The 13,526-nt window shown below is 35.3% G+C and overlaps 1 protein-coding gene across 1 annotated transcript; it reads left to right on the top strand.

The window, feature by feature from the left end:
- The first annotated feature begins 2,792 nt into the window (after window positions 1-2,792).
- Window positions 2,793-5,279, top strand: LOC131321149 (short-chain dehydrogenase reductase ATA1). Its single transcript, XM_058352157.1, has 2 exons — window positions 2,793-2,845; window positions 4,408-5,279. Exons 1-2 carry the CDS (start codon window positions 2,793-2,795, stop codon window positions 5,249-5,251), a joined length of 897 nt encoding a protein of 298 aa, XP_058208140.1. The 3' UTR covers window positions 5,252-5,279.
- Window positions 5,280-13,526: the final 8,247 nt, after the last annotated feature.

Raw genomic sequence — 13,526 nt, 5'->3', positions numbered from 1 at the left:
AACGCATTTTACCATCTCGTTTTTATTAACAAAAAAGATTCAGCATTTTACTATCTCGTTTTCACTAATTAAAAAATTATCTACAAAAACTTTTTTTTCTACGATAACTCTAATTCACTACTGGAAATAGTTGCTGAATTTAGAGAAGCCAAATCCGATTGCATGATTGGAATTTATGATATTTATAATAATCCATTCATAAACAGAATGAATAATTTTTTATGTCGAATTAATTCCAAAATCCTCTCAATCAGTAAGAGTAGGAAAGAAATATTTTCTAAACTTTCAAGTTCAATATTTTCAAAACTTTCCGTTTTAAATTTTTTTTCCTAATTTTTTTCACTTGGATTTTGTCATGTGGTTAGACTCTGCTAAGTTAAGGGGAGATATGTGTATTTATATAAAATTTAAATGGCTGAATTTAATATCGTTCTTCGGGGCGGTTCCGAGGATATCTAAAAAAACATCTAAAAAAATACCCCAAAGTTCCCGATAGAATTTTGATGATTCGAGTAGCTCAATGTAATTAGAACTTGATTTCAAGGGAACCTGTGAGAAATCAGCAAAAAAAATGACCGGAAAGGGCTTCATCCGAATAGTTTTTTATTAAACGATTCAATAAAAAACTGCTCAAATCAAGCCCTTTCCAATAATTTTTTTTGCCAATTTCTCGCGGGTCGCCTTAAAATCACGTTCTGAACATATTGAGCGGCTCGGATCATTAAAATTTGATCGGAAACTATGAGATTGAGATTTGGAGTTTTTTTAAGATTTTTTTTAGGTGTTCCTGCAACTGCCCCGATCTTTCTATTGGCTGAACTTGAGGGAAGATGAACTGAATTTCCTCCTATTTTTTTAATTCACTAGCGTTCAGGTCACAAAATTTTAAACTTATACTATATACTATAAGTATGTAGTTATCTAAAATAAAAACGAAACTCTCTATTGAACTCTCTCTTACAAGAGCGTCAACCCTCATCTAACGTACGAAGAATGCACATCTATCGATAAGCACCAATCGACGTCGGACGAACCAGGTTTTCTACCAGAAAGTCCAACAGTCACTTGGTATGACAAATATTCTAAAACATTTGAATGTGCATAGCCAAAGTATGAGACATGACATCTTTGAACAAAGGCAGTCCCCTCTCTAGTTAACAAAAAAGAAGTAAGGTTCCGGTAAACAGTGATATTATGGTATTCTAAGTTTCTAACCTCCAGACGAGTTTCATGCATAACGGAGTTGATTTGATATTCGCACATCGCACTTTCCAAATCGGGCAGTATTTTGTCCTTATGCTTTGATACGCGTGCAGGCAAAGCGGTACGCTGTCGCACTAGCTAGCCAGTCCGGAGCCCGAGACTTGGCCTGAAATCAGACACATCCTCCCCCCTTGGGACGCCTAGATATAAAAATCTATTTTGGCTTCCAAGCTCGGACGTCAAACATTTTGTTCAATATCATAAATATCAATATTATTCTAGATCTCTTGTAATTTATTAAAAAAGGCACCAATAAGGACTCACAAGCCAGCCACCACAAAAGAGACTCGCCCACTAGCACCAATAAAACGATAGGTCCCGCCAAAATTCTCTCATAAAATATATAAAGTGAAGAAAAGAGAAAATAAATTATAAAATTTTTCATCAATATGTCACATTCATTTTCTAATTTAAAAAATAAAAATAGGTTGAAGATGCTCTAAGAAATCGTTATATGGAAGGAGGATAAGATTTTTGCTCCATAAAATCATAGCCAAGATAATAATAAAAAACAAAAATAAAAACTCCTGAATATGGGCCCTTCCCAGGAGAGAGTTGAGGATTACGAAGTGAGAATTCATGGCCACTTCAAGAGCTAACTTCCTCGGAGTATTATTTGTTCTTGGAGTATCAGTGTTCCAAAAGTCTTTACTAGTATACCACTCATTCACCTAGGATCCAGAACTAAATGTATGAAATTCACATTAATGCGTGATGATTAAGGTCTATGAAACACAATGAGGTGGTGTTCCAGGAGCCGGTACCAAGTTGCAGCATTCTAGAAATTACTAAATTGATATGACGTGATTCCAATAGGAAGCCACCCTGCCGAGCCAAAAATAAAGAATTAGGAAGCCACCCACGTTATTTTTGCTTGCCATTGGAAACTGATCTTTTGCTTCTTGAACATGTGGAATAAGGTGCACCATTCTAAAAAAAACAAATTTATGTTCCTGACAGGCCTTTTTAACTCCCGACTTCTGGCGAGAAAGGATTCTTCTCTACGATTTGAGCTACAATTATTTTCTTGCCTTATTCTCCAACTTAATTTAATAATGGATAAATGTTCAAGCTGATCGACTTTCGATTAGGAATGTCAATTTCACCTGAAACCGATGAATACCAAAGTAACCGAACCCATCCGCATTGGCAATGTCACTTGAAACAATTAATTAGATAAAGTACTGGTTTAATCTTCTTATTTTAATTTCAAGAAAGATATATTGTTGGGTGCAAATTAAGACCATGTAGTAATTTAGCTGAGAAGTAGGTTCGTCAGGGAATTGCATGTGACTATATAAAACATGCAGTAATTGCCTACAATATACGTAAAACACTACTCCACCTAGCTAGCTAGCTAGCTATTAGGTAAGTAACAAGCTGATCAAGAGTAGTTGGAGGAAATGAGAAGGGCGTGTAATAGCAAACAATTCCCCATTCCTCTAACCACTACCTACTTTTTTCACCCATTTTTCAATATATAACAGTCATGACCAAGTTTCTCTTGACAAAATTCTGAGGACATCATCATGGAGCTAAATGCTCATGTAAATGCTGATGAGCCGAGTCTATCAGGGGAAAGGTACGTTGGTCTGGTTTGATTATATATCTTTAATTGGCTGAATATATATATATATATACGGGGCGGTTCCGGGAACACCCAAAAAAACATCTCATAGTTTCCGATCAAATTTTGATGATCCGAGCCGCTCAATGTGATCAAAACGTGATTTTAAGGGAATTAAAGAGAAATCAGCAAAAAAAATGACCGGGAATGGCTTGATCCGAACAGTTTTGAACAGTTTTTTATTGAACAGTTCAAATAAAAACTACTCAAATCAAGCATTTCCCGGTCATCTTTTTTGCTAATTTCTCCCAAGCACCCTAAAAATCACATTCTACATACATTGAACGGTTCGGATTTTATATATAGAGGAATTTTCAAGTGAGGGATCCCTCATTTTGTTAAAATGAAGGACTTTTATTTCCCGATCAAATTTTGAAACTCCGAACCGTTCAATGTGTGCAGAACGTAATTTTAAGGGTCCCCGCGAGAAATCAACAAAAAAAATAACCGGGAAGGGCGTCATCCGAGCAGTTTTTTTGTAACCGTTCAATGAAAACTGCTCGGATGAAGCCCTTCCCGGTCATTTTTTTGCTGATTTCTCGCGGGGACCCTTAAAATCACGTTCTGATTACTTTGAGCTGCTCGGATCATCGAAATTCAATCGGGAAGGGGAGTCCCGCATTTTAATAAAATGAGGGATTCCTCACCAGAACCTAACTTTATATATATATATATATAGCAGCCCGTTTCCTAATTTAATTGGTCTTTTATTTTACTGTATATATTTGTGGATGGATGTCAATGCCTTGTACATGTCTGTTTTGACAAGTACTCAAAGTTAAAATTCTGATTGATCTTTTTATTTTTCATCCTTTCTTTATTAAAATTGACCAATAGATCCCTGTTTTCAAATTTTCAAAATAACAGGTAAATTTTGAAATCTTTTACATGCATAATAATACATGTTGAAATCATGTATAATGATATCTCCTTAAAAACAACATATAGATTCTCAAAGAGAAACTATAACCAAAAATAATTTAGGCACGGATGTCTGGATATATATGGGATGTGTTCGCAACCATTCAACGTGTATAGGTCCAACTGAACTATATACATCTAACGGTTATGAACACATCTGTGTCTGAGAATTTTACGTCTGTAGCATTACTCAACTAAAATTATTGACGGGAGGGATTATTGTATTAATTAATGTTTGTGCCTGTTACATTACCGTTTTCTCATCTTAGGGATAAAATAGTAGTGGTAATGTCAAAACTGTTTTTGTTTGACTACACATAGTATAAGCCTTTTGTGCACTAAAATTTTGACCCCAACAAAAACAATTTTAGCATTATAATTTCCCAAAAAAAACTTTGTGGCTTATCCCAAAAGCTAGCGGGGCGGGGGGGGGGGGGGGGGGGGGGGGCCAACAGTCAGAAACTGAAATATGTGCTCATAGTGATGTGTTCATGCCTGTGTGAAACGGAGTAACTGATTGATCAGTTTTTGAAGGAATTTGAAAGTACCAATATCAACAGTGCGTTGACTTTCCTATCTTATGACTGATCTTCTTTTCTTGCTGAGAAATCAAACTTAATTAATACGTTGATTTTTCAAAGATTGACAGGAAAAGTTGCAGTTATAACTGGTGGTGCAAGAGGGATTGGAGCAGCCACAGCAAAGATCTTCGCTATAAACGGAGCCCACGTCGTCATAGCCGACATACTCGACGAACTGGGGGCCACCCTGGCCGATTCCATCAGAGGCCGGTACGTGCACTGCGACGTGTCAAAGGAATCCGACGTGATAACCGCCGTGCAACTCGCGCTGACATGGAAAGGCCGAATAGACATCATGTTCAACAACGCTGGAATCGGGGGCCCCAACGGCAGCATCGCCTTCCTGGAAATGGACCAGTTGAAGACTCTGCTCGATATCAACTTAAACGGGATAGTACACGGGATAAAGCATGCCGCTAGAGCCATGATCCGTAGGGGGGATGGCGGATCGATCATATGCACGTCGAGCTCAGCCGCCATCAAGGGGGGCCTAGCTGCCCACGCTTACACGCTTTCCAAGGAAGCCATAATTGGTTTAGTGAGGAGTGCCGCGTGCGAGTTAGGCATGCACGGGATTCGGGTGAACTGTGTTTCGCCACACGGTGTTCCTACGGAGATGCTGGTGAGTGGGTACCGGAGGTTCCTCGGGAACACAGATTTGGGATCGGAAGAAGTGAGTAGAATCGTGGGGGAGAAGGGGAGTTTGTTGCGCGGGAGATGCGGGACCGTGGAGGATGTGGCGCACGCAGTGTTGTATCTAGCCAGTGATGACGCTGGATTCGTAACGGCACATAATTTGGTGGTTGATGGTGGGTATACTTCTGCTTCCAATCAAATGAGTTTCGTCTACCAATGTTAAGATTGGAGTACTCATAGTCATTCGACTCATTCTCAACAGAGAGATATATATCTAGAGAGAGAGAGAGAGAGAGAGAGAGAGAGAGAAATAACTAATTTGGCCTCTTCTCTTTATTAGTATTATTGTTTTATGTTGCCGATTAATTCGGGTTGAAAATATTGATGATTGAGACATGTGATCAGTCACCTCTGGACCGAGCATTGCCATGGAGTAGCTTATAATCAGTATATAGTCATAGTAGTAGTCTGTAGAACTTTTTTCCTCAGGCATCACTTTTACATTTATTTTCACGCAATTATCATGCATGCATGCATAAAACGGATTAGTAAAGTACAGAAGGTACAATTCTAATGATTTCGATTCATGCAAATCATATATATCTCTTATGCATGCACGTACGTACGCCTTGTGCATGCGACAACATGAATTTGACTATATGGTGGGTCTCTAAAATAATTAGAACCAAGCTAACTACAAGTATATGTTATAGAGTATGTAATATAGTATATATATAATATAGTATATATACATAAACCAAACATTTTACATTTTACACAGCAGTAGTAGTAGCCTAGCTAGCTAGTAGGACTAGGAGAGTTGTAAGCTCTCTTATACCGTACCCTGCCGCTTTTCCATATGCTTCATGCACTTGATCCCTAGCTACATATTCATTTTGCGTAAAGAACAATTACAATAAATTAACAACCGACCTAACTTATTCTCTTCGAATTTAGAATGTTACTGCCCTCTTGACGTTCCGCCAACTCGATCTCCATGTTCCTCCTTAAGAACCCATGCTATAACCGATCGAGTACAATCCATTTTTCGATCCCATATGCACCATATATATATATATATATATATATATATATATATATATATATATATATATATATATATATGTTACAACCAGACCCTTGTGCCCAGAAGAGTTGCTCTGCAAAAATATCACTTGGATTGGAAAAGGTTAAGCTTCCTCCAAATTCTGAATCGTGCTTCCTGTCATATGAGAATTCCTATATATGTTGTGAAGCCAACAGAAACAGACCATAATAAAGTGAACGGAAAACGATGCTAATCGCATGTGAAACTATTCGGGTATCACTTGATGCAGTGCCTCAAATGACACAAATTGCACTTGTGGTTGCGGAGCTAAGATTTCACCCGGGAGACATATAATGCTCATCAAAATCAACAAACTAATATAGTCTAAAATGCTAAAGTATACGTAATTCCCAATTCCTCTATTAGACTAAACATTGAACGTTTACTAATCAAAATCTATCAAATAAGATTTATATCGAAATATAAAATTCATTACCAACTTAAAAATATAAAAAAATTTAATTATTTAGAATAAAACGATGGAATATTAAATAGGGGCGGAGGGAAACAAATTTTGGCTATGAAGATCACATAAACACATGTATACTATATAGCACTAAACTAACGATGACGTATATACAAAGAGGCGAAAACATAATCAACATGCAAATTTATTACGATAAGTCTACTGCACCCAACTTTAAAATACAACTCTAGATATAACTGTGTCTGGAACAATTCGACACATGTAGACTCGTGTATCGAACTGTGGGTGTTATGTTTTAAAGTTGTGTTTGCATGTCATTGCTCAATTTATTAGTAACTAAAAACATAGAGGGCGAACTATATATACAGCAATATGCGAGGTTTTGGACGAGGGTTTCTATGTTTTGAAAATGAAAATTTCAAAGTCGCAACTTGTATATTACAACTTCTATATACCCAAGCGAATACATGAAGCTTTGACAGCTCTATTCCACCTCTCAAGAAAATCTATAAAAAAAAAGTATAATAATAATACTCCTTCCGTCCCACTTTATTATGCATTTATTCTTTTTTGGAATGTCTCAAAATGATGTACTTATTTCAAAACTTTCAATTTTTAAATGTCTTTATTACCATTTTATCCCTCATTTTCTTCTACATTAAAAACGTTAGAAATTCAAATTTTGAATCTGATTTGCAAGGACACAATGTGAAGCAAATATGGCACCATGCTCCTCAACGACATGACAACCTATCAAATTGGATTTTGCTCCAATACCATACTTGGGTTCAGTTTTTTTATTTTATATATATAATTTTAAATATTCTGTCAAAGCGGTAAAATGGTAAAATTAACAAAAAGTCAATGCAATTGTGATGTTTCCTTAAATTAAAGAAAAGTCAATACAGACGCAACAAAATGGGACGAAACGAGTAATAATAATAAAGTTGGGGTCTCTGGCCCCACCCAACCTTGGATCCGGGAATGCTGCAAAACAGCTTTCTGTAGATCGTCCTGCAGAGCACATCCGAACCATTCATCTTGGTAATTAATGGTTCGGATAAAAAACAAACTCTTTTTTTTATCAGCAATTTTTTTTATTAATCACCGAATTCGAAAATTATAGAGATTAAAAGGACAATGGCACAAAAAAATTAAAATTACTTAATCTTCATAAGTATACGAGACCCAAGCGTTGGTCAAAGACCAACAAAACCCTAAAACACCCCAAACCTGAAATGCCGACCACCTGACTCCCGATTTGTCACCACATCTGAATAAACCCGTGCCCAAACTGCCAACTCACCGAAGAACTAAAAACCGAAGCACCGCCGTCGCTGCCCCTCAAAACCCATGGATACAGATCAAATCGAAACCCCAGCCAACACCGCAAACCCATCCACCGATCGAAAGCCCAAACAACCACAATCCCGCTCCAAAACAGCAACCAAAGCCAAAACAAATTCTTCGAGGAAAGAGTTAATTTTTTCCTGAAAGAATTCAGAGAATTGTTATGCTACATCTCGGATCCCACCCAAACCCTGAACAACTCCGCACTTGCGCACTTCAAATAGTACAGAGTGTCGTGACTCATAACAGAATTTGTTGTGGCATTGGCATTAGTGCCACCTCATTTCGAAAACAAAAATTATACAACCACATCCAAAATCACACACCTAAGTACACACCCTCTCACAAAACCCAAAGGTCTCACACATATTATGTGTAGTGTATGTGGGACCATTGTGTTTTGTGAGAGGATATGTATTTGAATGTGTAATTTTGGGTGTGGTTGTAGCATCTCTCTTTTGAAAAATGTTACCCTAATGCTTATGAAACTATCTTAAATGACATTCAAAGTTTTAACTCAGTAACGTTTAACTCTTCTTGTTTTATTTACAGAAAAGATTCCACCTTCCACCAAAAAGCTTTTAATGTCTAACTTTTAACCTAAATTTTACAGGAGATAAAATTCTTTCCAAGTTTTCCACCACCGTCCGTTACGGGCTCCACCAGGCATTTTTTTGTTATAATCTGAACAACTCATTTTGTAGGACTCGCAGAATATTATATTCACGCAAAAAATGAGCTTGATCGGATATCAATAGGTATATTAAAAATTGAATTTCGATTTAGGAAATGGATAGTCATGGATAATTTAACTTCAAAATCTATGATCATTCCTTCTGTAAACCAAAATTTAAATTTTGATATACCTATCGATATCCAATCAAGCTAATTTTTTTCATGGATATACTACTCTACTTATCATACAAAATGAACAATTTAAATTATAATAGAAACAATTTTGAGGGGCCCATAGGCGGTGGTGGAAACCATGGGATTTCCACCCATGGTGGATAGAATTTACTCTCATTTTGCAAATGCCATAAATGTACTAAATGACAATAAAACACCCATAAGCAACAGCTAATTTCTCTTTAAAACAATCATGATGCCAACTTAGCAAATGCAAAATTCTTGTTCGTAGACTCATTCATTTCAGTAGTACGATCCGAATTTAATCTAAGTACAATTGGATCAAAAAAAAATCTAAGTACCAAGAAACGGTAAGGATATACGCAAAATTACTCAAACACTTGTAGACACATTCACACTGTGAAAGAGCGTATAGTGCGTAGGCCCTGCTTGTTGCGATAGAATGTGGAAGTATTTGTACAGTTGATGTGTGTCCTTAGCACTATTATTAGGCACCACATGGATTGTGGTGGATACCATCCTATGGCACGTTAATTATGTAACCTATTTGTCAACTTGCTCAAGAAAATAAGCAAAACGATACTATAGTCCATTTGATGATGGCAAAATAACATTGTCCAATTAATTTTCAGTTCAGTAGTAAGAAAAATAACAAGATTGCTCAATCAATCTAATTAATCTCATTATAGCATAATCAATTTTGATTTAGTAGTTGCATGCAACAACCTTTCTCACATTTTAAAGGTGACCATGGCAAGTTTGGTAATCACCAATTTTAACGTCAATAATGCTATTATCGAAATGACATTAAAGTTAGCATAAAAATGATGAGGCTTTGTCGTCCTTGATGCTAAACCTTAACTTCGGCATGATATTTGACACAATTGTGAACTTGCTCTCGCTTATGTATTCGGATTTGATAATCTCAGCCTAAGAGCATCCGCAATGGTAATAATCAAAATCAATAATCAAAATGTACCACGTCAGCATTCGATTATCCATTTAGTTCATAATCAAATTTAACAACTTCTACCTCCACATTAATTATTATTGCATCCCTAACCAAAAAAAACCTCCCAATACACAATGCATATTTGTCCAATCGTATATGAGTTCAAATAATACACCCGACCACACTAAATTATTCGAGACGATTTCAATGTGGGGTGTTTTTGAGTTATTGAGTTTTGAGTTTAGTTATTGAGTTTTGGTTATTGATAAAAGTTGTTAAGTTTGATTATGAAATGTGTGGAATTTGGTTATTTGTTAAAAAACTTATAATTTTGCTTATTACAATATGGGGTGTTTTTTTAGTATTGTTATTAAATTTATTTATCCACACTCATTTGCTTGTTATAATGAGGATGCTCTAAGGTCATCCACAGTGGTATAATCAAAAGCCAATTGTTATTAAAGTTAACAATATTGGTGCAAAAAATGGATCACAATGGTATAATCAAACTTAACAACATCCTTAGAAATAATCAAATTTTGGGCTTTGGATAACCAAAACTAGCAACATTTTTCAATAATCAAAATTTGTGAACCCCACACCACATAAGTTAACTGGTTCCAAAATTATATACACGCGTATTTCAATTAGTATTTTCTTCTTCTTCTCTTCTTCACCTGTTTTATATCTTCTTCACTTCAACCACATTAGTTATTATTGCATCCCTAACCAAAAAAAAACCTCACAATACACAATGCATATTTGTCCAATCGTATATGAGTTCAAATAATACATCCGACCACACTAAATTATTCGAGACGATTTCAATGTGGGGTGTTTTTGAGTTATTGAGTTTTGAGTTTAGTTATTGAGTTTTGGTTATTGATAAAAGTTGTTAAGTTTGATTATGAAATGTGTGGAATTTGGTTATTTGTTAAAAAACTTATAATTTTGCTTATTACAATATGGGGTGTTTTTTTAGTATTGTTATTAAATTTATTTATCCACACTCATTTGCTTATTATAATGAGGATGCTCTAAGGTCATCCACAGTGGTATAATCAAAAGCCAATTGTTATTAAAGTTAACAATATTGGTGCAAAAAATGGATCACAATGGTATAATCAAACTTAACAACATCCTTAGAAATAATCAAATTTTGGGCTTTGGATAACCAAAACTAGCAACATTTTTCAATAATCAAAATTTGTGAACCCCACACCACATAAGTTAACTGGTTCCAAAATTATATACACGCGTATTTCAATTAGTATTTTCTTCTTCTTCTCTTCTTCACCTGTTTTATATCTTCTTCACTTCAACCACAAACGTTTCTCTTTCTTTTCCTCCAAAAGTGAAACTCATATTTCTCGATCATCTATAATTTAACCCATCGTTGTTGGATTAAGGTATTTCACTCTTCTTTTTCGTTTCTATTTTAGACTGCATTCTTATTAACTTAACTTAAATCTGAAAATTGTCTTTATTTGAATTTTTTTCGCATTTGTTAGTTTTGCATCAAATTTTTATGGGTTATTGATTCGTCTTGACAAAAGGAATCGAAAAAGTATTTTTATTTTTATTTTTACCCAATTATTTTGAGAAATAACCACTTTTTAGCAACAAAAAAAATGATTTTTTCGACTAAAAAGTAGTTATTCTTTTTTGGTTCCTTCACCTATGGTTGAGTAAATGAAGAACTTTGTAAAAAAAAAGAAGGAAGAATCTTGCATTCTTTTCCAAATTCAAGAACACATCTGATTTTTTTAAAAGATTAAAAGAGTGGTGGATTTGTGATATAGGCTACATGAATAGGAAGAAAAAAAAAGTTTTGGTGTTGTTTTGATAGATAACACTAGGAAGAACACCACATGTTTGATATATTTTTGCTATAAAAAAAATGTAATGGAGGGAAGTGATAACGGAAAACAGAGAGGAAGAGAGAGATTGTGTGAAATTGTAGTGGACCCCTTATTTTGGTTATGGATTAGAAGTGACCATTGTGAACCTCAATATTGTTAAGCTTAACAACCTCTTAAGTGAATAATCAAAAGCTGATGTGTCAACTTTTGGTTATCCATTTTTTATTATACCACTGTGGATGGCCTAATAGACAGAAGAATAATTTTAAAAGAAGGTGAACATTACTCTCCCTGTGATTGATGAAAATTGTGTGAGTCTACACAAATTAATCCATTATTATCAAAAATTGTATTGATTCCGTGGACTCTATACAGTTTCCACCAATCTCAGGGAATATAATGGTCACCCTCTTTAGGAAAGAGCGAACAAAATTGTTCTCAATAGGCAGCGGACAATTCACACTTAATGCCAAGAAGTTAAAGTTCAATGTTCTTTTTACATATATCAATGCATTTTTTCGAATTTCGGATATCTACACATTTTTCACAGATCTCAATGTTATTTTTTTCCGGCATTAACCATTGTCTACTGAACTCATTCATGAGATTAGTGGTTGCCTTGTTTTCTTCTAATGTGTCATCCTCCCATTCGCTTCCCAAACCGGCTATTAGAACCGACCATGTGATGTACATACGACGCACATTGTTGTGCGGGGCCCATTATGGGTCCCGCACAAATAATCTAATCCATTGGTAAATTTTGAAAAAAATTCAACTGACAAAAAATTAACTCAATTGAATATGTGTAAGTACTTGATCCAATATTCTAACTTTTCATTCAAAAGTTAGGTATGTTTTACAGGCCATTTGAAAAAAAAAATTGCTAAGATTTGAAAAAATATTTTACAATTTATCAATGAATCGAATCATTTTTATAGGCTCACACAGCGTATATGCCGTATGTACGTCATATGATGGGTACTCTTAGCATTTCGCTTTACAATAATATACAACACAAAAGTAGTGGTAGAGCATCTCCAACATGCATGGTCGGTGCTAATATTTCAAAATTCACATTTTCAAATTCAAAATTAATGTAAATGAAAAATAATTTTTTGATTTTTTTAGTATCGTTCAAAAGAACTCAATGAAATCTATCAAATAAGATCTATATTGTTAGAAAAATTATTTGCATAAACACATTATTTTTTAGTTTGAAATTACCTTATTAAAAACGGTGCGGTTCTGGGAATACCGAAAAAAACACCTAAAAAAACCTCTTAGTTTCCGATCAAATTTTGATGCTGAGCCGCTCAATATGATCAGAATGTGATTTTAAGGATACCCGCGAGAAATCATTAAAAAAAATTGACCAAGAAGGGCTTGATCCGAACAGTTTCAAACAGTTTTTTATTGAATGGTTCAAATAAAAACTACTCAAATCAAGCATTTCTCGGTCATTTTTTTTGCTAATTTCTCGCGGACACCCTTAAAATCACATTCTGCACACATTAAACGGTTCGGATCATAAAAATTTGATCGGAAACTATGAGATTGAGATTTGAGGTGTTTTTTAGGTGTTTTTTTTAGTGTCCCTTAAACCGTCCCGTATTAAAAAATAAGTGTACTTATTTTGAGTCCTGGGACGGGGCCTCAGCATTTCCCCATTTTCTCTACTTTGGATAGCCTAAACACCAAAAACAGTAAAAACACAAATCCAGCAGCCTCAATGGATGCTCGGCATTTAGCCTCAGTGCTACAGTAACACGCTACTCTCGGCGAGGTATTGCACACTAGCTTCACCCCCTCTCTCGGCTCTCGCAAGGCAACTGTTGGGAAGCCATTGTTGCAAACAGCCATGGTCTCTTGCAACATGAAAAATAGCTATTTTTTGCAACATGGTGGATTGACCATATTTTTATTTTTTAC

The sequence above is a fragment of the Rhododendron vialii genome, chromosome 3a (genome assembly GCF_030253575.1).
Source record: "Rhododendron vialii isolate Sample 1 chromosome 3a, ASM3025357v1".
Taxonomy (NCBI): Eukaryota; Viridiplantae; Streptophyta; class Magnoliopsida; order Ericales; family Ericaceae; genus Rhododendron; species Rhododendron vialii.
Note: the sequence above shows the minus strand (reverse complement) of the source record. Positions and strands in the feature narration are given on the sequence as shown.

What these genes read in the sequence shown, in the direction of transcription:
- LOC131321149 (XM_058352157.1), top strand. Translation starts at nt 2,793, where the DNA reads ATGGAGCTAAATGCTCATGTAAATGCTGATGAGCCGAGTCTATCAGGG. An exon ending in CCGAGTCTATCAGGGGAAAG is followed by an intron (nt 2,846 to 4,407) that starts GTACGTTGGTCT and finishes CTGATCTTCTTT; the next exon opens with TCTTGCTGAGAAATCAAACT.